The sequence below is a fragment of the Podarcis vaucheri genome, assembly GCF_965113315.1.
Source record: "Podarcis vaucheri genome assembly, chromosome: 2".
Taxonomy (NCBI): Eukaryota; Metazoa; Chordata; class Lepidosauria; order Squamata; family Lacertidae; genus Podarcis; species Podarcis vaucheri.
Genome location: NC_138760.1, coordinates 47415092 through 47438652, shown reverse-complemented (window position 1 = coordinate 47438652; position 23561 = coordinate 47415092). Strand labels below are relative to the sequence as shown.

General features: G+C 45.1%; 1 protein-coding gene across 7 annotated transcripts; it reads right to left on the bottom strand.

Moving 5' to 3' along the window:
* Positions 1-368: 368 nt before the first annotated feature.
* PTGER1 (prostaglandin E receptor 1) lies at positions 369-21992 on the bottom strand. Of its 7 annotated transcripts, XM_082213748.1 has the most exons (9): positions 21240-21992; positions 19753-19868; positions 15681-15791; positions 12822-12891; positions 11854-12014; positions 9430-9714; positions 3100-3955; positions 1930-2293; positions 369-1860 (listed from the first exon to the last, which is right to left on the bottom strand). In XM_082213748.1, exons 7-8 carry the CDS (start codon positions 3925-3927, stop codon positions 2009-2011), a joined length of 1113 nt encoding a protein of 370 aa, XP_082069874.1. In that variant the 5' UTR covers positions 3928-3955; positions 9430-9714; positions 11854-12014; positions 12822-12891; positions 15681-15791; positions 19753-19868; positions 21240-21992; the 3' UTR covers positions 369-1860; positions 1930-2008. The 7 variants fall into 7 exon arrangements, with proteins under 7 accessions (XP_082069874.1, XP_082069875.1, XP_082069878.1 ...); XM_082213749.1 differs by lacking the exon at positions 11854-12014; XM_082213752.1 differs by lacking the exons at positions 11854-12014; positions 12822-12891.
* Between the last annotated feature and the right edge of the window lie 1569 nt (positions 21993-23561).

Here is a 23561-nt window from a genome sequence, read left to right as displayed (position 1 = left end):
GCAAGCTACAGAATTGAACAGGCAGGGCATGTTGGCAGACAGAGAGAGACCTATGATTCTGCTACTAATTCCCATCTATGCTGGGAAAACGTTAAACTTTCCCTTCTCCTGTTGTGCACATTTGCCATATTTCAGCCAGGTTTCCAGAGGCCCAATCACACATGCCCCATAGTCATCAAGTAGTTCTAGGAAGAGGCAAGGACAGGCAGAGCAGAGAAATCACAGAGTGGGAAAAGAGTAAACACACTATGAGATAAATGGAGAACTCTGCCTACCAGATTAGTAGGGCTGACAGAGCCAGCTGACAGCAGGAATGCTGGGATTTAGTCAGTGGCATGAAGACAATAAAGTGCAATAGGACAGAATGCTCCACAAAAATACTTTATTGTAGAATGGTCAGCGCCAATCAACAGCTCTCTCAGGCCAGAGCACCAGCAAGCAGTAGCCTAGATCCCCTGCCTGCATGATCCCTGCAGAACAAGCTTCTCAGGATTTTCCCACTGTCCCCTGAAAGTCCCCGGAGGACCATTATCCTAAGTCCAGAGCATAACAGCAGCTGGAGGCACCCCACTTATGGTCTGTTGGCTAGTCCCACCTACCTCTCCAGTACAGTAGACTACACTGCAGGGCCTTTGGTAGTCTCCCATCTAATTGGAATTCATGGTAAGCCAGATAGGCTTCCATCTGCCTGGTGCTCCGCCAACTCTTTCCTGTCTATGGAAGTAGCTCACTTATAAGTGCTCAGTTCCAGGAGGAGCTTCCTTGTTTCCCATTGAGGGTGGGAAGCTGGTGTGGAAGAGCTTTTGGTTATCACATTTCCAAACCTCTCACCCCATTGAGCATCCCCATTTGCATGCAGGGGTTCCCTGGAATGACCAAGTTTATATCTAAATTAAATGCTGTCCTGAGTCATCATTACCCTGTGCCCTAGTTCTGCTCTCCTGTTTTAGGAAAGGACATTATGCAGGGATTATTTTTTTCTTGGACAGATATGCTGCTGCCTCTGAGGAAGGGTGCCGATTTATGTATGTGTTCCTTTGCACGGCACTGAACTGCAGCAGCCTCTAGAGTGGGATGTGGAAAGAACATTGTGGGCCCAGAGTGTCCAGGTCACCGCGGATTAAACATAATGCTGTATATCAACTGCAGCTGGATAATAAAATGCCTAAACCAAATTATCCAAGAAAGGATGCCAAAGGTCTCCCCCTCTATTTTTATCATCGCAGAAGTTGTCTCCTTGCCTAGTAATGAATCCACAAGCAAGCTTTATGCCCCTGAGAGGTTATCATTGAAATATGGAATGGGGGGGGGGGCATTCATGGATGCCATTGTGCTCTGAAGCACTGACAACTCACCACTTTGGACTAGAACACTAATAACAAGTCAAGGTTTCCATTCATACCACATAGCTTGTACCAAGAAAGTGTTGGGTACACTCAGAACGCACTTAATCATGGCTTTCCTCCCTGTCATCAACAAAATTACCAGAACATATGAAGCTGTTTTATACTGAGTCAGACCACTGGTTCATCTAGCCTTGAGTACTGGAAACTCCTGGATCTGAGCCACAGTTCTTCAGCCCTGCAGAACGGGTGGTGCCAGGAACTGAACCCAAGACACTTTTGTAAACACTGCTGTGGGGCACACACACAAACACACACCCCACCAAGAAAAGATGATCACAATTCCTTCACAAATCTCCAAAAAAAGATCCAGTGCCCCTTGTCCACCGTAAAGTCCCAGTTAGGTAGGGAACTGGGCCCAGCAGCATGCTCTTCTCCACAATCTTGAATCCCATCGCTCTTTTGGCCGAGAGGGTAAACTGAGAATGCCATATCCGCTCCTTGCATACACCACTACCTGCTTGGCAGGGGGTTGGACTCGATGGCCCTTGTGGTCTCTTCCAACTCTATGATTCTATGATTCTACCATCCAAGGGCCCTGGATGCTGGCTGAATCCCAGGGGAGATAATTCTGCAAACAACAGAGAATGTGCAAAACGTGCTCCTTAGGGGGTCTTCAGAGTAGAGGTTCTCCTGCTTGCTCCCGCCAGTCCTATACTGCGCTCAGAGCTTTGGAAGGAGCTGGCTTCCCAGCGGTCAAAGCGGACTCCCTTGAAATAAGGGCGCCGAATAACTAGAGCAAGGAGCTTGCGTAGCACAGCACGCCGAAGCAGGATATATACCCAGGGGTCTAGGATCTGGTTCCAGGAGGCTAGTCGCACACCCAGGAATAGCAGCTCCTTATAATTAAGGTCTCCATGGGAGTTGGTCACTGACAAGATGACAAAGACCTGGGAACAGAAAGAGGCAAGAATAGCAGTTAAGAGGACAGTAATTCTGCTGCGGCCTTTTCTCTTACTCTCTCAGTGATCCTAACGAAAATTGGAAACAGAGAAATAGGAACTATGCACACACCAAACTGTCAGTATAGTCATTGCACCATCCTCACTCAACCTGCCTACATTTGTTCCCTGATAAGAGCTTCCCAGTCTCCATAGCCTGCTTAGTTTGCTGCCTGGACTTTAAGAGAAGAAAGGACCTACCAAATCTGCTTCATGGAGGCCCATGCACCCTAATCGTTTGATTAGCTGATGGCCTCCTGCTGGTATTGACCTCCAGAAATCTTCCAATTATAATTTCCCCAAGGAAGGCACCTCTGTGGATCACAGTCACATTACTTCAGTGCAAACATCAGTGCTGTTAGAACTTTGGTGAAGGGCCATAGCTTTAGATGTGAAAGGTTCCAAGCTCAACCTCTGCTATCTTTAAATAGGGCTGGAAAGGTCCCCTGTCCAACACGCCACTGCCATGCAGTTTGGGCAAACTAAATCCCGTTCCTCATCAAGGCGCTGCACGCCCCCTGCAAGATTCCATCCACCCATGCTGGAGACTTCACTGATGCTCACCAGCACACGAAAGTCCTACTTTCATTCTATTGCTGCTACTCCTCCCTCCCCGCTGCCTCTCAGACATTCCAGCATTTAAGATGGTCCCAATGGTCCACCTAGACCTGGATCCTGTTCTCACAATGACAAGTCGGATGCAAAAGCAGGGCTATGATTTCCACTAATCTCCCCTCCCACCCCACCCCACTCACCAGTAAGGGGCTCCAGCAGATGCAGGAAACCACCATGATCCCCACCAGCTGCACAACCATCTCAATGTCATGGGCTTTGGCCCGCCGGTGCCCACACTTGCGCTGACTGCGGAGCCGAGCCCGCACCAGGTTGAGTCCACTGAAGGTGTTGCAGAAGAGGGAGGCCACCAGCGAGGCCAAGCCCAGTGTGGAGAAGAGCAGGGCAAAGCCCACGTCAGGCCAAGCTTCTGCCTCTCGCACCTTGATGAAGCACCAGGTGCCTGGGGCCTGGACGACATAGCTCCCGAAGCTGCAGAGAGGCAGCAGGGCAATGGCGAGGGCAGTGCCCCACAGTCCCAGCAAGGAAAGTTTAGTCCGGCCCGGCGTCACCAAGGAAGCATGCAACAAAGGACGAGTGATGCCCACACAGCGCTCCACTGCCATGATGCAGCCCAGGAAGAGCGGGCACAGTCCGAAGAATACCATTGAGGCTCCAAAGAACTGGCAGAGGGATTTGAAAGGGTCCATCTTTTCCCAATTGCTCTGTGTGGCATAAAGACGCAGCACGAAGGAGCCTGGAATGACGTGGCCTGCAAGGTCGGTGATAACCAGGCTGCTAGCGTACAGCAGAAAGGTGGCCTTGGAGCGGCGCCGGAAGCGGGTGTAAGACTGCACCAGGATAGCCAAAGCCACCACATTGGAGACAGCACCCAAGGTCATAGAGAAAATGGGGGCGGCAGGTGAAGATGCCCTTGCAGAGCTCTGGATCTTTGTGGGCTCTGTGTAGCATGAGGAGTGGTTCACAGGTGATGCCTGTGAAGCATTGGGAGACTGGATGCCGGACATCATGTCAATGGCTACCTCCGGGTGCAGGCATCTGCAAGGGGAAAAGAGGTGTCAGAAACTAACCTGAGGAGGTCCTTAAAAGGTAAGAAGTTTCTCTGAAAACATTTGTTTAGGAAACCCAGCACATTTCCCTAAAAAATTATCCTTTGCCCTGGTTTCTGCTCTGGAGCAGAGGGAAGAAGCATGCCTGAGGAGGTTGAAAGTGCACTTCCTGCCCACCAGAATCTTCCGTTGGGAGCTACAAATCCAGCAGATGAGAATTGCTGCTCCTTCCCAGCTCCTGCAGAATCCAAAGCAAGAAGAAGCTGGTTTTTATCCTGTCCCCTCAGTAATTACTTTTCTGACTATCAAACTGATTCTCCTTAAATCCTCTTTCGTCTTGTCATATAATCTGATGGATTTTCCCTGACTTTCCACCTTCCCATTCCTTGTGTTTCATGTCCTCAAATTTGCAAGGAAATGCTGGACAGAACTATGTGCATTTTAGATACTTTAATTAAATGGTGATGGTGGTGATAAGGAAGGAGCCTGGGGGAGGGAGAGACCTTGAAAGACTTTAGCAACTGAAAGTCAAGGTGCTGCTCCTACAGTGCTGAGGAACTAGAGCACTCTTGGCCTTTTTGTAAAGAAATACACTAGGCTGGTCCTTCCCCTAGCAGTTTTGGATCAGGGATTGTACAGAATGGAGACCCACACATGAGAGAAAATTGGGGAATACTAATTGGGAGAATTATAATACTGTGTCTCATTTTAACTAACATTTTTTGAATTGTCATTTAAAGTTACTGTTTCTCCCACCACATTTTTGCCAGCTAAGAAATATAAATGGAATGCTGGTTAGTTTGTTATATTATCATTTTACATGTAAACATGTTTAGCTTAATATAACAAACACAAAGCCTGCGACACATTCTTTATCAAGTTTTTGGATTGTACGTCATCACAAAATTAAACAAAAAAGCAAAACATGATGTGGACAAGTTGGGTCTGTTCCTGGGAACTGGCATCTACTCTCTCAACGGTCTCAAACTTTCTGAAAACAAAACAGAAAAGCCTGTAATTTGTAATAAGGAATCCGGGGTGGAAACCTGGGTACTGCAGGCCAGTTAATTTAATGTCTGCCCTGGGAAAACTGGTAGAAAGTATTATTAAAGTAACCAAGCACATAGAAGAACAAGCCTTGTTGAAGCAGAGCCAGCGTGGCTTCTGCAAATGCAAGTCCTGTCTCATAAACCTATTAGAATTCTTTGAGAGTTTCAGCAAGCATATAAATAAAGGTGATCTGGATGACATAGTGTGTTTGGACTTTCAAAAAGCTATCATCAAAGACTCCTGAGTAAGTTTAGCAGTCATGGCATCAGAAGAGAGTTCCACTTCTTGAACAGGAATTAGTTAAGTAGCATAAAGCAGAGAGTAGGAATAAACAGACAGTTCTTCTACTGGAGGGATGTAGAAAGTGGAGTCCCCCAAAGACCTGTGGTTTTTAACCTGGTCATGAATGATCTAGAGGTAGGGGTGAACAGTGAGGTGGCTGATTATATTGTCCAGAGTAATTAAAAACAAAAAGAGATCATGAAGACCTCCCAAAAGACCTATACAAATGCAGTGAATGGGTGGTAAAATAGCAGATGCAATTCAGTGGAAACAAGCATAAAGTATGAATGGTGGGACAAAAAACCCTTCATTTCTTAGAATCATAGAATCATAGAGTTGGAAGAGACTACAAGGGCCATCGAGTCCAACCCCCTGCCAAGCAGGAAACACCATCAGAGCACTCCTGACATATGGTTGTCAAGCCTCTGCTTAAAGACCTCCAAAGTAGGAGACTCCACCACACTCCTTGGCAGCAAATTCCACTGTCGAACAGCTCTTACTGTCAGGAAGTTCTTCCTAATGTTTAGGTGGAATCTTCTTTCTTGTAGTTTGGATCCATTGCTCCGTGTCCGCTTCTCTGGAGCAGCAGAAAACAACCTTTCTCCCTCCTCTATGTGACATGCTTTTATATATTTGAACATGGCTATCATATCACCCCTTAACCTCCTCTTCTCCAGGCTAAACATGCCCAGCTCCCTTAGCCGTTCCTCATAAGGCATCGTTTCCAGGCCTTTGACCATTTTGGTTGCCCTCCTCTGGACACGTTCCAGTTTGTCAGTGTCCTTCTTGAACTGTGGTGCCCAGAACTGGACACAGTACTCCAGGTGAGGTCTGACCAGAGCAGAATACAGTGGCACTATTACTTCCCTTGATCTAGATACTATACTCCTATTGATGCAGCCCAGAATTGCATTGGCTTTTTTAGCTGCCGCGTCACACTGTTGGCTCATGTCAAGTTTGTGGTCAACCAGGACTCCTAGATCCTTTTCACATGTACTGCTCTCAAGCCAGGTGTCACCCATCTTGTATTTGTGCCTCTCATTTGTGCCTCTCATTTCTTGTATACGTTCATGGGCTTTGCAGCATTAGTGACTGTCCAGGAATGACACCTTGGTCTCATAAGTATATAGCTCAATTAAGATGTCAACCCAGTGTGTAGCAGCAGTGAAAATGGCTTATTCCATGTTAGGAATCAATAGGAAAGTAAAGGGGAAATGTCAGGGATCAATAGAAAAGGAAAATAAAACTGCTAACATCATAACGTCGTTATACAAATCTATGGTGCGACAGCATTTGGAATGCTGTGTACAGTTCTGATCACTTCACCTCAAAAAGGATATTGTAGAGTTGGAAAAGGTTCACAGAAAGGCAACCAGAGTAATCAAACTCCCCTATGAGGAAAGGTGGTGGTATTTGGGATTTCTTAGTTTAGGGGGAAAGCAAGTAAGAGGTGACATGATAGACATTTTATAACATTACAGTATGCATGGCATGGATGCATAATTTATCCTTGTCTCATAACAGAAGAACTCGTGGACATTCAATAAAGCTGAACATTGGAAGATTCGGGACAGGTAAAAGAAAGTGCTGATTCCTGCAGGAGGCAGTGATGGTCACCAACTTGGAGCATTAAACTATTTAATGGGGGATAAGTCTATAAATGGCTACTAGCCACAATGGAGGATATGCTCTGCCTTCATGTACCATGGATACAGAGGACGGTCAGAGGCATTATGCATCTGAATACTAGTTGCTGGAAACCACAGGAGGGGAGAGTGTTTTGTGCTCAGATGCTGTCTGCTGATTTCTCACAGGCATCTGATTGGTCATTGTGAGAACAGGATGATGGATAAGGTGGGCCAGATTGGCCTGATACAGCAGGGCTCCTCTGATGTTATATAACAGTCTTAAAATGGGGTGTGTCTCTGTGCGTGTATGTAACTGAAAATGAGTTTATCACCTAGCACAGCATTGAGTTGAACTTACTCATAAGTAAGTATGTGTAGGACTGCACATCAATTGCAGACTTCAAGTCTTCAACAGAAGAGCTTTCTCTTTGACTCCCCTCTCACCATTTACATAACCTGAGAAAAAATTACTGGGAACTAGGAAGCTTGCTCACTTTTTGCGATACTTTAGTTGGTTCTAATAAAAGTATTGTGCAGCTGTGGATTTTAGATATTTACTAATAGTTCAACACATGTACCTAACATTTGCATAGAGTATGAAAGAGAAACATGCTTTTCTTATGATGGATGGGGCGTAGCGGTATAAAATAATATACTAGTACCAGAAGCAAGTTTTATTATTAAGCTATAGCCATCATTGCCACTTACAGCAGAGGGGTGGTGTGTGTGTTTAAATCATGAGCTCTCTGTAGTAATCATATGTAGCATAACTGAATCACTCTGCTTTATTTTTGTTTTATTCCTATTGTCTGGCTCAACTAACCTAGGGCTATATTCAGAACCGGATGATTGAGTGAGTCATAACTTCTAATATACTATAGCTCCCATTTGTCTCTGTGAATGAGAAACAGCATCCAGAGAGGTACACTTAATGAGCAATTGTTTTGCTTACCCCTCCCTTAACATCCTTTAACTGCCCAGTAGTATTAACAGAAGGGTAATGTTAGTAAAAGGGAGGTAATATATTAATTCTTTCAATAAACATTTGAGGGGCACAATCACTATCAGGGGGAAAATGAGTTCTATTTATTTACTACATTAGAAATAGTTAATTAATGTGGGGCATAAAATATTAGGGCTGTAAATTTTGATTAATTGGTTAATCCGTTAGACTATTTCATTGACTAAAAAGCTGTCCTGGATTAATCAAATAGTGGATGTTGATGGGTCCATATTTAGTCATGCTTAGAGCAGACCCCTTGGAATCAAGGGTTCTCATATTAGCCACAACTAAAAAGTTCCACTGTTTTCAATAGGTCGATTCTGAACATGACTGAGTTTGACTCCATCCCCCGATATCTAATATAAGTTGATAAGTGTCTCTGTAAAAGAGGCATTCAACCTTTTCTTTCAGAAGGCTGGTAGAGAAAGGAGTGCCCCTTCTAAATTGATGACTGTCATCCAAAGTGTGCACATTATCTGAAAACTGAGGATGCATCTTGCTTCAGAAATATTGCTTTTAGCTGTATGCAACTTATGCAAATTTAATCAATCAACTAAGACTCATATAAATAATCATCTATGATCGTGTACAGTAGTCAATATGTGGTACCAGGATCCTGATACCCTTTATCTAATGCAAACACTCCGCTTTGGAACACAGAAGAGAATCCAATAGTCCATTCATTTTCATCCCTTCCATGGTGGAGGATGAAGACCTCTTCCGCATTTAGACAGGCCCTCTTCAGAGCCAGCTGCCTCCCAAGGCGCTATCGTCAGACGCAGGAGAGTAAGACCACCACCACACCCTTTTGCTCCGAAATCAATTAATTATTGAATACTAACTACCAGCATTCACAACTGTCTACAAGGGTTAGGATCCCCACTCCAAGCCCCCATCAGCAAGCATGCCAAACAGGGGTGAAAATCCCATCCTAAGTGTGACTATAACAGAGCAGTTTAAGCTGTGTTTACCGGGAAATAACAGGCGCTCAGTTACTTTATGTAGGCGAGCCAAGCTGTATTTGCCTCTGGTGCAAGATCCTTATTCACGATCACGCTATTTTCCTTACCTCAAATAATTTGCCAGCTACTGCTTGTTACTCCCATATTCTTGTTACTCCCTACTCCTTACGTCTAAATTTACACACAGAAGAAATAATACCCCCACACACCCTGGTGCTGTCTGCAGCCGTTCTGGCTGTCAGTGCACCAGAGTGGTTGCATAGCGCAGCAAATCTGTGTTTAGAGATGTTGGGAGTGCTACCCCTTAAGAGAGCCCCTTCTCAACACATCGGAGTCCTCCCGAGATTCGTTTATCTCAAGTCGGGAGGGGACACGTGCAGTCCCAGATTTCTCCCCAGCAGCCCCTGATGGTCTTCAGCCTGCACACCTTCCCCTTGCCCCGACTCGTGCTGCTCCCTTCCCTCTCCAGCTCTGCGCCCTCTTCCCGTCCCGTCGAAATTGGAGGGATTAAGAGCTTGGAGCTGCGCAGGAGACTCACCTTCTTCAGGGCTGCGCGCTTCCGACGCGTCCGAGTCTCGCCTTCGGTTGCGTCCGGCGACACGGAAGAGCCCGGCGCCGATGCTGCCCTGACTTCAGTCCGAAGTACACTTCATTCGCCTCGCTTTTGCCTCGCCCTTCCCCGCTCCTGTGCGAGTTTATAGGACGGGCACCGCCCTCTTCTGCCACTAGGGGACGCTATGAACTACTTCTGCTGCTCCTCCTCCTCCTCGGTCGCCTTCCAAAGAAGGATTTGTTCCGCACGAGCCGCCGCAGCAAAACTCTCCTGCATGAAAAAAAAAGTTATATTTTGTAGCTCTAGACACAAGTTCACGATCATAAGAAACTCACAAATCCTCTGTTGCTGATGCAGTATGAGACTCTCAACGTGCATGGAAAAGTTCGGAAGAGAGGAGGGACTCTTTGTGAATAGAACTTACTGGCACAGGGAGTCATGATTCCTCTTAAGTATTCTTACATGCACACATCACCCTTCCAGCACCTGTGGGGTGGGGTACCAAAAACTTTCTGCCATGTTTACCCTGGTGCCGACCACACACACCTGGGACAGTCATCCTGATTTGTGGTCATGATGTTATTGGGCTGGTTAGATGTGGTTGCAATTTCAATACCACTTGCACCTACGAAAGTTTCAAGGCAGACATACGGCTTCATTTCTAATGGGTGCCTGTACCGTAACTTTCTGCTGAAATTCTGCAACTTTTTGAGGTGAGTGAGACGGGGTTTGTGCTGCTTGTCCTCCCAGATGGCAATAATGTGGTAACACTGGGGAAGCATCTCAGAACTAATAAAGCAGAATTGATGTGTTGGCAGTCCAGTATAAATCCACCACTATTACTATAGTGGTGACATGCTGCTGAATACGCTCACAAAAAGCACCACCAGTATGGAAGGGCCCCAAGATGGGACCATTGTGAAGAAACTCAACTCCCCTTCCCCTCCTCTCCGACTCTTCCATAGCTGACTCTTCCAATCAATTAGCCTTGTAGGCCTGCTATCAGCCAAAGCACAGCAACACCCATAGTGACTCTACGATGGCCAGCTTCAAACCAGGCAGTCAGAGCACTTCCTTAGATGGAAGGTGGTTGTGTGGGCAATGACAGAACAAAGCTATCTGCCTGGGAACCCTGTCTTGGCACCTGAAGACAGCAGTGGCTGAAGGACTATCTTGCCTTGACCTAGCAAAGTGTCACATTGTTTGGAGCCTAGGGTCTGCATTACACAAAATGATGTTTTCTAAAGAGAAGTTATGGATGTCTCCTGTGATATACATCTTACACGCAGCAAACATTCACAGACATATTCACAGACATATATGTGTTTGTCCCTGAGCGAACTAGATGCTGGATTCCTGCAAGGTCTGACTTCTGTGTAGGAAATCTAGTTCATGCACAGAAGCCATAAGAGGGCCCACAGCTGGCCCAAGACAATTTGGCACCTGAGGCAAGCCACCAAAGGGTGCTCCTCCCCACCAGGGAAGAAGGGGTGAGTGAAGATCTACACCAGGAACAAAGGAATAATGACTATCTACATCAGGATCTGCTGCCCCCATGGAGCCTGCCACCTGAGAGGGCCCCTGCTGAGGCTTCATTGCCACTTTTTCTTCACCAAGAAATTATGAAACCCTCAGAGTGTTGAAAGGGGACGTTGTGTTCCATGCAGCACTTCTGAGAAGGTTACCCAATGGCTCAGCAGCCTCTAACATGCTGTATGGGAAGAGGGTTGAAAAAGGGTGAGTGGGTTATAAAAGCACACACCAACAAGTTAAGCCTTTGCTTTCTGAGGGGGGCAGGATACTACTAGGACCCCCAAGAAAACAAGAATCACAGAAGAGCCTGTTATCTCATTTCAGCTTGTGCACAGAAAGCTGGACTCAGGCTGTGAGATCATGTAAGTGCATTAGAATGGGCAGAGGGAATCTCTTCATTCCATCCAGCATATTGTGTGTGGCAGGGACACAGTTAATCTGCGCCACCCAGCAAAAACAACAGATTTAACATCCAGAGTTCCTTGTAGGAATTAGCTGACTATCACAGCCAGGAATAGACTCTACCCAGCTCTTTGCCCACCAGTGGGAAGTGGTACAGCAAGACAATAGGCAGATACCACACCCTCGTAAGGAAGAAAGGCAGGTGGTGATGGGGACCTTCTTTTTCCATGTGACATTGCCTGGCTAGCTGCCCAACTATGAGTTGCATGTGGAGCAGGAGAGGAAGTCTCTAGCAGCCACGATACCCCAGTGTTTTCTGTTTTGTCTTGTTCCTATTGAGTAGTTAAGAGGATTGCGAGAGCAGGGAGAGAGATCTGATAAGGAGGCAAGGTTAGGGTAAATAAAAACATGAGCATGAGCAGGACAGGAAGGGCCTAGAACAAGTTTCCTGCTCTGGCAATGCTCAGTGCTCACCGGAGGAACTTGGCGACCGCTAACCTGGCATTCTCCAAGACGGCGTTGGTGTTGGCATATGGCTCTCTCATCTACTGGCTGAAACGCCATGACCTTTCTTTGAAGTGCAGCTTCAAGTGTTTACATATCCCAGAATTTCATATCCCAGAAAAGCAGCAGGACTGTTAGGGAGGGTGAAGAGATACGACAGGGAACGGAAGAGAAAACATTTCCTCCCATCTGCACAGCCTAGCTACTAGACAAATTCACGAAGAGTAAAGTTATTAATGGCTACTAGTTGCTACGGCTCTGTACTCCCTCCTCCAGTATCAGAGGTTGCATGTCTCCGGATTCCAGCTTCTGGGAAGCAACAGCAGGAGAGGATGATGGGCACTCACATCCAAATTAGGGGCTTCCCAGAGGCATCTGGCTGTCTGCTGTGGGAAAGGGGATGTTGGACTAGAGGGGCCTTTGGCCTGATCCAGCAGGGCAATTTTTATGTTCTTACAGTCATGCTCTTAGAACAAAATCCACCTTGTGGGCCTCCCTTTCAAGCTCAAAGCAAAGTTGGTGACAAGGTTTTAGGGACGGGCAGGAGATTCAGTTGGAATCCAGAGGAGAAAGGCAGTGGGAACACATTGTCAGGGTGGTCAGGACAAGATGGCTCCTTGCTAGCTTCCTCTACTTAGGAGCATTCAGCACAAACAAAACAAGCCATGAAATACGTATGTTCAAACCACATTATAGATGGAACACAATGCTCCAGCTAGCTCCAAGCCACACTCCTGGTGGAGGGTGTAACTAATGCGGGATAGCCTTCCTGCTTGGGCGTGGGTGGAGATAGCTATGCTGCTGATCACAGTTTTAAATAAATAATTGAGTTTTGTCAGTTCTAGCTTTGTGCAGGGTTGGGGACCTTGCAGCCATAAATGAAATAAAAACTTGTAATAAAAAATCTAAGTAGAGTGACACCCTGATTCAAATCTCACCTCTGCCATTAAGTCACGGCATGGCCTTTGGAAAATCTCTCTCTGTCTCATGACTTATCCTACAGGGTTGCTGTAAGGATTAAAACAACACGTGAATTTATATCACTGTATATGTTTGTGCTATATCTTCCTTTGCCTACATTTCTTCTTTGATGCACTTCTCGCTTTGGCTTTTGTTTCTTTGTGGGGCCTAGTTTAAGCTACTATAGTTTTTGTTTACAAATCTCTTTGTCCTTCCCTTTATCTACATCTTCTTCTCGTTCTGTCTATTTACTCTCTCCATCACCTCTGCCCCAGTTTGCTTCCTCTATGTCACACTCTTCTTGTTCTTTCTCTCTGGCTGCCCCTTTTCTCTGACACTCACTGCCTCCCTCACATCTGCAATTTTCCTTTCTTGTCCTTGTTTACACTACATATGAAAATGCACCTCTTCCCTTGAGCCTTTGTCCTTCAGTCTCTGCCTCTCCTTTCCTTTCCCCCGCCATTCCTTTTCTGTTCTTTCACCTGTCCTCAAGGTGTTGACATGTAGATAATAAGCTTGATAGCAGGCAGAGCCCATTTCTTTCATACTGGGCAGGACCTACCTTGTTGAAGGACTTTATATACAATAAACATTATTAGTACTGCATGAAAGGTGTGCCAACTTGGAAGCAGAACCTTTTTTTGAAGACAGAAAAAGAATACAGCTAATGGACCTCCTGCCTTTTCCCACCACCTGTCCATGGCCATAAAACAATAGAAATACTTAACTAACTGACCAATCACATTGGTTCTGCCCCCCCAAAAAAGTCCTGCCCCTCCCCAACAAAAATCCTGGCTACGCCCATGCACCTGTCTTTTAATCTTTGCCCATATCCTCACTGGTCCACTGTCACCCTGGTGTGGTGTTGTGGTCCAATTACTTAGCCATGAAGTTTGCTAAGTGATTTTGGGCCACCCATAGGCTGTGTACACACTACTGTTTACTCTGCATCCAGTGTGCCCCCCCACCAGGAAGCATGTTACACATTAGCCATAATCCATATCTATCCCGAAATTACTTAGTAAATACTTTGATGCATTTCCCCTCAAACTAGCTTCGATCTGAATTGAGATAAAGAATGACCTAGCTGAGTTTTAAGCCTGTAAGGTGTACACAGCCATTGGCTCTCAGCCTAACTATCTCACAGGTTTTTGCAAGGATAAAACGGACAGGGGTGAGACCTACGCATCCCACCTTGAGCTCCTTGGAGAAACAGTGGGGTATGAATGTCGTTATTACTGGGAAGAGAGGGGCTGGGGGAATTGATTAGTGGAGCAGTGGAACAGATGGCATAGTGGCAGCACCCTCTCTTGCCCAGACAGACAGCCCTTGTTATAGAGCCACAGGCTCCAGGTAGCATGGGATTCTTGCCTAAGAATCACAATGGAGGAAGATGAGCTTCCATGCAGCAGCACATTAGAAACGCACTCCTAGCTCAGCAATGCTGATACATATCTACCTTGCCAAAGGTCATTGTGGGAAGGGAAACTCAACTACTCTCTGGTGAAGGAACTTTTGGCTGCTTGAACTGCTCAGCATATGCAACTACCTCTCCTGTTCAGTTGAGAATTGACTCCAACTCTTCCCACCCCCACTTTACCACCAGAACTCAGTCCTTTGTGGCACCATTAGCGATAATGGCTCCATAGCTGCTGAGTGCTTTAATAATGGGATTGTGGTTGACTGTGGAAGGCCTCTAGGGTGTGTTCCCAGCACCCACTCCTCCGCTCTCTGAAGAGGAAGCAGAACAAGGATAAAATTTGCCAGCTCTTCCAGTGCCCCTCAGCCCTGCCTCTAACTCCACATATATTGCAGCCTGAGCCATACAAAAAAATCTTAAAGTGACTTATAGATCAATAAAAAATTCCATGTACAAATATTTAAAAATAAATACATACATAAAGAAAATACATAAATAACATACAATTTAAGAAGTTGTATTACACTTGTGGTTTAATATACTTGTGGTTGTGTTATTTTTTGTGACGATAGACTGCTCTGCCTCCTTTCTTTTAGCAAATGTTTTTTGCCACTGGGGAAGTGGTAATTCTGTATTGATTTGTTTGGATGTTGTATGTGATGCCAATAAAAGGTTTGATGATGATGATGTGTTAATTTTTGTACTTTGGCAATGAAGTCTCTCCATCAACAGTTCTCCATCAAGAACATGACAGGGTTTTGGGGAGTGCAGCTCTCTGGCCTCCTTCCCCCTAGCAGCAGGAGAGCAATGGCGAGCTTCCCAGGAGTTGTTAAAGGCTTTCCTGGAACTCAGAGTGACAGAAATTGGGCAAGCTCTTTCTCTCAATGACTCCTGCCTTCCTTCTAGAGGCACAGGGATTCCCTATGGCCATTGAGGAAGGGAAACAGGATAAGGCAAGAGGACATGTCTCCCACTTTCTCTACTCGTAGCACAAGTCCTAGTCTATAGATGGAGATTGTAGACTGAATTTAGTCTTCTAGGTGCTTGTAGGTATTAGGTTACTTCTAGGATTCTGGGATGACGAAGCAATAAAAAGTTACTGTAAAAACAAAAAGTGCCTCATTCTGAATTTGAATTAAAAAAAAATTAAATAGAGCATTTTTCCTCTCTAGATGAAGCAGTTTGGATTCAAAGTACAGCATCCCATGAAAACTGAAGCATTTCCCCTTCTGCAGATGCTTCCAAGGGGTTCTCTGTAGCCAGGATCAGTTACAGCAAGCCTCTTAAAGACGAATGCCTCCAGTCAGCTGACTACTGTAATGCTGAAAGTGCATCTTCAAAGGAGGTTGTTGTAACCTCCAGTTAGCTGCTCAGCAGTTATAGTTACCTCCTTTGAACTTTGACAGGTGTCACTAACCTGATCTCTGGTGATTAACAAGTGGGTGGTCCTGACCATCTGTCAAAGCTGGCCCATGTGGGTGAGGGATTTTTGAATTCACCCTGCGAACAGGATCCCGTTCATTCCTGCCTTAAAGCAAGATAGAAAAAGGTGCCATTTTATTTGGGAGCTTTTTCTCTTTACATCCATTTTAAGAAGATGAAATATGACACAGACTTCAAACCATATAAATCCTTTGCAATGGTATATGTGTTTACAAATGCCGCACATTTTTGTATTTTTTGCATTGTCACTGTATTTCACAATCTGTAACTATTAAAAATAACTAGTTTTACCAGCAAAATAGAAACAAAATGAAAGACTAGTCATGTCTAGTTGGACAAGGGCTTGCCTTCATTCTAAACTTACAGATTTAATACAAAAGCAGCATAATACTCCAGTGCTTTCTTCTAACAAGGAATTGTCAACTCATAGGAGTGCCTATGCAGCTTCTCACTGCAGGAGTGGGGAACCGGTGGCCTTCTTGGTGCCGTTGGATTCCAACTTCCATCAGCCCCTGTCAGCATGGCCAATGGTCGGAGGTGATGGGTTTTATAATCTGGCAACATCGGGGTGTGTGTGTGGCAAATTCCCCACTCCTGGCCTATCTCTTGGGGAAGGGGGGAGCAGTGAGGAGTTGCTGCCTCCAGTCTAGTGCTACTGAGTACCATTTCTTCATGACCCAAAGAGAGCACCATTTGCCTGGTCCGGAACACTAGTTTGAGAATGGTTCCTTTTTCTGAGGCCTTGGCCTCCAGCTAAGTACACTAGCTAAGCACTCCTTAAGGCCCACTCTCCTCTTGGCCCTCACCCTCTTGTTTTTTCCCTGGCCTTTTATTCATCTCCAGACAAAACACTCCTCCGCTTAGCAACTAAGGTTGCAGGCAGAATTGGTTTGTTTATATTATTAATAATAAACTGCCTCAGACACAAACCAAACAACATAATATGGTATTGGGTTCCAGGCCAGACCTCTATCACTAAAGAATCAAAGTGCAAAGCAAATGCATTGGGGCGGGCAGGCAGTGATACTTTGCTTCATGAATCATTAAATCTTTACATTCCTGATGTTTAACCATTTCTCTCAAAACTGCTTGTGCTAAAGACTTGCCATGTAAGAGATTATTTACAACCCCCACCAACCCTCACAAATTGTTGGCCTACAGGTATTCCAAGAGGTAAGAACAAAACACAGACCCAGTTTACAGAACTTCCCCCACTAGGTTGCAAGACTGGCCCTATTGTTAGGCAGAGTGAGGTCAGGCAGCAGATGCTGAGAGGCAGGCAGCATCAGTGAGATGTGGGGAGGTAGATCGGTGTGTGCCACCCCCTAAGCCAGCCCATCAGATGCTGTGGAAGATGCTGTTCCATTACCAGTGTTGAATTAAGATCCAAATGCTAGTCCAGTTCAATTCCATCCATGGATTGTAGGGTGCCCTCCTTTACTACCGGCTAGGTACCCTTGAAGAAATTCCTGCTAACCACAGGTGACTTCTATTACCATGCCTTTCTTACGACGTCCAGAGGCATATATTATTGTCTCTTTTCACTGTTCATCAAACATGGTGACTTCTCTGATACTGAAAGCAAATGCAGTAGAGCAGGCACAACAAACTGTATTACCCACTCCCTCTTAAGACATCTCTTACACAGGGCTCATACACACATACGTGTGTGTGTGTGTGTGTGTGTGTGTGTGAGAGAGAGAGAGAGAGAGAGAGAGAGAGAGAGCACTCACTGGTATGGAGTACCAGCACATCCATAAGCACTGCTTACACGTATTTAACTTAATTACTCAAGCTTAGCTAACACAGCTGCTTATATGAAGCTACTCTGCTGAAAGGCAAAGTGTGATATAAGGTGAAAATAAAGTTCTAGCTGTGGTATTATGCAAGTCACCACTTGATGCTGCAATCCTCCAGGGGTGACCATGCATGCAGAAACCAGCTAGTTTCCAAAGTGGTCAGTACTGACCCATTGGGATTGATGGGACTGTGCAGGGAGTGAATAAAGACCTAGGAATCAAAGCAGGCCTTGGGTGAAAAATAAATTTACAAGATATAGTGCAAAAACACACACCAAGAACTAGGAACTAGGAATCTTAGAAATAAAAGGCATGGACATGTACAGATGCATATGGTATCATTATTATTTTCTCTTGGTTCTCTTCCTTGTTTTTTACATGTTATGGTTCCTAGGAATGGTGGTTGCTAATTAATAAATGTAGATTATATATTCCTGTTTCTTGACTTTATTTCATTTACATTCCTAAGAATTTGGGTTGGGGTCAATTACGACTTTAAATAAACTCAGAAGTTTGGGAAACTTGAGCACACACACACAAATTTTGTCCCTATATTCCCAGTTCTATAGTAATCAGACAAACTGATTATAACAAATTTGCATGTTTATAGTAAGACGAGTCCATTGTTAGTAGCAGTCAGCCCACAGTTTATAGATTCAAAATTTGCACAAACTAGGGTTGCCATATATCTGGAATTTCCCAGACATAGCTGGTATTCAGCCCTCGTAAACAGTATCAGGGCAGAAATTGAGTATTTCTGAGATTTTGCAAAAAAAGCTCAACAACTTTGGGAATCCCCACCCCCTTTTTAGGAATGTGGCAACCTTAGAGTGCGCACACACATACACACAGAGCACTTTTATCCTCAGTTGACATCCAGTGCTGACAGGAGGAAAGTGGCAAGTGGGGGGGGGGAGAGTTCTGCACTCCTCACCCATGGATCCCTTCAGCAGTTTAGAGTTGACTCCCTGCCCCTGTTTCTACAAGATTAGGAACAACCTGCCAATTTCCTTACGGGGTACAGACTAGAAAGTGAGAGAGAGGGTAAGATGTTGCAATATATTTTGCGTGTTTCAGCTAAAGGTATCAGTATATGCAAACGTTTGCAGTTATATTCAACACAAGTCCTAAGAACTGAAATTCAGGACCAGATTTAAACAACAGTGGATTAACAAGAGATTCTTAGCTTCATGAATCATTAAAACAATGGCAAGCACCCGATGTTTAACTTTTTCCAAACTGTTTGCTCTAAGGATGTACTTATGTGTGGAAATATTTGCATATATTTTGTATCTTCCCTAGTAATCAAGCACTGTGGTTTTGTACATAGACTGCAACGATTTTTTGCTAAATGTGTGGATGCACGGATGATTAAACGTGTATGGTTACATAGCTGAAGCACAGTGTAATTATTTACTGTGACACCTGAAAAATGAAGGGTTTGATGTAACTTGAAACCTCATATTGTTGTATTCCAACAGCAGTAGGTTGAGATTTGAAAGAAACCAGAGCAGCTCATTCCTTTATACCCTTTATATTTTGGCGCCTGTTCAGGGATAATCTTGTCATGCCAATAAAATATTTTGTGTGTTTTTGTTCAGTAATGTGAAGGAGAATCAGGGGAAAGAGGTGGGTTATAGATTGGGAGCTCTCAGTTTTGCCTGTTCTGCTTCTCACAACATGAATAAAATAATATTAACCTAACCCTCTTTTCACTACATGCAGATAAAACAAGCTCTCTATTGCACAATTTCATTGTTTGCTAGCAGAGAAGACCTAATGCTTCCTTCTAGTACAGGGTTTGCCAACTGTTTGGGGCCAGTGGGTACTTTTGGAATGTTGGGTGGCAGTCACAAAATGGCTGCCATGACATAACACAAAATGGCTGCCACTTATAAAAGAACAGAAAAAGAGGCAGGAACAGGAACACTAACTAGTGAATGTAGGGCTGCCATACATCAGATACAGCTGGGATTTGGCCATCAGAAACAGGGCAGAATTGCTTTTAAAATGCGTGGGTGAATCCAGATGTATGGCAGCCCATGTTGGAAGTGTAGATTTTGGTGAATCTCCTAAAAAAATACCGCAGCTTACAAACTAAATCCCCCCTCAAGATTTTGCAAAGAAAAGCTCAACTTTTGTGCCCAGATTTTCACTTCTTGAAATATGGCAACCCTAAGTGCAGACATCAGTGGGGGAAGGCACCTACACCAGCCATGTTCACTCACAGAGAGAAGCTCTTTTCACCTCTTGGTTCAGAACTGATGCATGGGTGGGTATTCAGTCCTGGCATCCCGTCAAATGTGGGCATGTTGAAGAGGGCATGTTTAATGTAGGAGAAACTGAGCCAGTGCAAACAGGAGCTGAGTAGGAAAACAGTTTCTCATACACTGTGGATTTCTCATGGAATGTTTACTAAGACTTTCACGGGCACCATAGCAGGTACCGTTGGACACACGTACACCTGCATGTGCCACATTGCTGACCCCTGCTTTATTGGATTAGCAATAATACTGATCTTCAGCACTTTTCAAATGGCCCCCTCCCCAGCCATCCCAGGGACCTCAATGTGGAACTGGTTCCTCTCTGAAAAGACTCAAGGAACTTTGCTGCCTGAGGTAGATTAACAAATGGGGCTTCCCTCCCTAAGGCAAAGAGCATAGTATACAAGGCTGACCAAGTTATTTTGGCACCTGAAGTAGAAAAGCTCACAAGCACTTCTCCCTGGGAGTAAAAATACAATAATCATTCAAACACCTCACATTTTGCTGCCCTTTCATGACAGCCAAAATAGCTGCCTGAGGCAGCCACCTCACTCTTCCTATTGGTAGGACTGGGCCTGACACCTCTTGGGGCCCTTTGTGTTTGATATTCTTCATTACTGCTTTGTCCCAGAGGATCCTTGTTTGTTTATTTGTTTTTAAAGGTCTAGGTATTTATGTAGCCCAGAGCTGTTAAGTTCTGCCAGTTCACTTGCCTATATTGAAACCCAAAGCGCTGCTACCTGTGTACCAAGATATTGCCAGGCCAATATCACGCACAGCCACAAAAACGTTCCCCCCACCTTCAACGTCCATTCTGCAGAGGACTGGTTAATGCCAGTTAATATTTGGTTTGGTCTTCTAATATTATAGTAAAGCGATAGCCTGGGCACCACCAACTCAAAAATCTGCTGTATTTCAATCCTTCCCTTCCTTCAACGTCCACTCGGAGGAGCTAACCAAAGGATTGTTTTGTTTCTGTTGGGTCTGTGAGGCAATTTGCAACGAAAGAGGCTTATACATTGCTTAACAAGAGGCTTGTGCAAACACTTTCTCTTGTGCCCCTGTTGTGTTGACAGGACAGTGAGAAAGCATCATGCTTCTCCCAAGGGAACGAAGCAGCTAAAATCCTGCTAGAGACAGCATACCTCTTCCTGGGCCTGAGGAATCGTGTTGGCATGTGGAACAAACACAGGGAACAGAGAGCGTGTAAAAGCAGGGGGAAACATGAGGCCCTTTCCTGATTTCACACAGCCTTTGCTACCACCAGCCAGCAGAGGGTTGTTTCTGTGTTCTTACAGCAGCAGGCCAGACAGTGCGGTGGGAAGGTTTCAAAAGGATTAGATAAAGGGAATATTCACAAATTCATCATGGCCTTCCAATACTGTGAGAATAACTCAGGGCAGGAACAGGAACAGCACATTCCATTTTGCTGCTCCTGCTCCCCCGCCGCTGGCGCCACAGCTCTCTTACCTGCATGACGCAGCAGCGCCCACAAAGCACCAGCAGTGGTGCCAGCTTCTGGCAAGATCTCATCAGAAGCCAGTGCCACTTTTCCACTGGCAGCAGATGCAGCAGGGAGCGGGAAGGTGCAGCAGAGGCAATGCGGGTGCTGCTTCTTGGGCTTTTGCTGCTTGAGGCAGCACCTTGCCTCTTCAGAGGGCCAGGCCTAGGCAGGAATTCCATTTCTCTCAGGACCCAGCATAGGGCAAAATTTGCCTTTCTGCTTCTGCATCTTGGCAGTGATTTGTATTGTGTTTCATTCCAACAAAACTCCTTGGTCCCTCTGGCAATTGAGGACAGTGATTATTTGGGAGGCTGGGGAAGCAGGATAGGATTCCCAGCACAACGGAATAAAAATCCTCCTTCTACATTATAGGTTTTCCTGAGCAGGCTTCATGCTGTTTTCTCTTCCGTGCAGTACTTGAATCCCATCCAGGAATGAGGCAAAATTATTCTGTAATTTACTTTTGTGCCAAGAGTGCCAGCTCTGAACGTATTCCAGGGGTCCATTAATGCAAGCTTTATTTGCTTCTGTCAAGGGCACTTCAGAGCTGATGCCACATAAACATTGTGCTGCGGGCGATCCCCGGCCCCATCATGAAATCTGGCTCGGAAGAGAGGAAGGAATTAGAGTAAAGCCTAGGCACCTTTCTTTCTTTCTTTTCTTTTTTGTACAGGAATCCTTTGTTAAGAGAAGTTTTTACCACTGATGCAGCAATCCTTCATTCAGCCCCAAACTAAATAACATAAGGACACAAAAAAAGAGCCAATGGCCCATCTAAGTCCAACATCCTGTTCTCACAGTAGCTAACCAGATGTCTCTGGGAATCCTCTAGACTAGAGACTTTTAACCTCTTGATCTCTATGGATGTTTGCTTTGATTTCTTGATTGCTATTAGTATCTACTCACTATAGCACTACTATAGCCTAGGGTGGCCATGTGTCCTCCTTTACAAAGGACAGTCCACTATTTGAAGGACAGAGGGCAGTCCTCTGTGAAATAGTGTCCTCTATTTGAAGTGCTCTCCAGTCCAAGAACCCTAGGAAGGGGGGGGGCACCAGGGGACTTGAAATTGCCCATCAAGCCCCTCAGACAGCAGATTAATCAGGCACACGGGTCTTCCTCACAGCCTTCCCCACTATGGTCAGATATATTGTGTTATATTTTATTTATAGCAATTATTTCTAAATTTGCATCTATACAAATTTTAGGCAAATCGCCACCTCTTTTCTCTTGTTTTCTGGTGATTTCTAAATGGCCACCCCTCATGCAGCACCTGAAAGCGGGAATGAGTAGGGTTGCTACAGCAAGGCTTGATGAAGTTATAGGGTAGTCAATTACAACTTTTTTAAAAAAAAGAATGGGTATGTCAAGATTAATCAATACCTTAAAAACAGAGAGAAAGTGAAAACAGCAAAAGGCGGAAGGATGGGCAACTAATGGTGAAATGGAACTGGAGGCAGCAGGGAATCACAGCCACTCCCATTATAAGATATTGATCTTCATGGAAACTCGGACAAACGGTGGTTAGGAAAGATTGTTCCATCCATTACATTCCAGAGTAAAGTTCTGTTTGTAGCAGCAGCACTCCCTGTTACAATCTTTAACTATCTGTTTCTTTGCACATTGTTGACCTGTGGTGGAACATGCTTTCAGAGATTTGCTTACGTAGGTACTTCCTCCTCTCAAGGTTATTGGGTTGTTCCTTGAGTTTCTGAGTAGAGCTATATTTGATTGCACACAATCAGCCGCTGAAGGGTGCATATTAAAAAAGAGAGAGAGAGGAAGAAACTGAACTTTCTTTATGCTGTTGCAAAGTAGCCAATTGCCTTAAAGGAGAATATCCATAGCCTGGGAGGCTTGCGGCCTTCTTGGCATGACAGTTTAAGTCCAGCAGGCCCCTGGCAAGGCCCCTTAGCCAGCTTAGCCCTCCAAGGCCCACGGCAAGTGTACCTAGCTGCCTCCCACCTCAGCATGGGCCTGTCCATGGCCTTTCTTTAAGGAAAGGAGAACTTCTGGCCTTCCACATATTGCTGGACTGGCTATAACCCCCTTAATCCCTGATCATTGGCTAGGTCTGTCCCCCAAGACCAGCTCTCCAAATAATAGTCAGGGCAAATGCATAGCTCCATCCTGAGGCAGATGTGAATACACAGAGCTTTTTCGCACACAGGATTTTTGGACTGAGCTATACATAGTTACTGAGGATCCAGAGCTTTATCAAACATACCACTGTTGAGTTGTTTTTTGTTCTATCTGCATAACATATATAGTTTTATACCAGGAGTAGA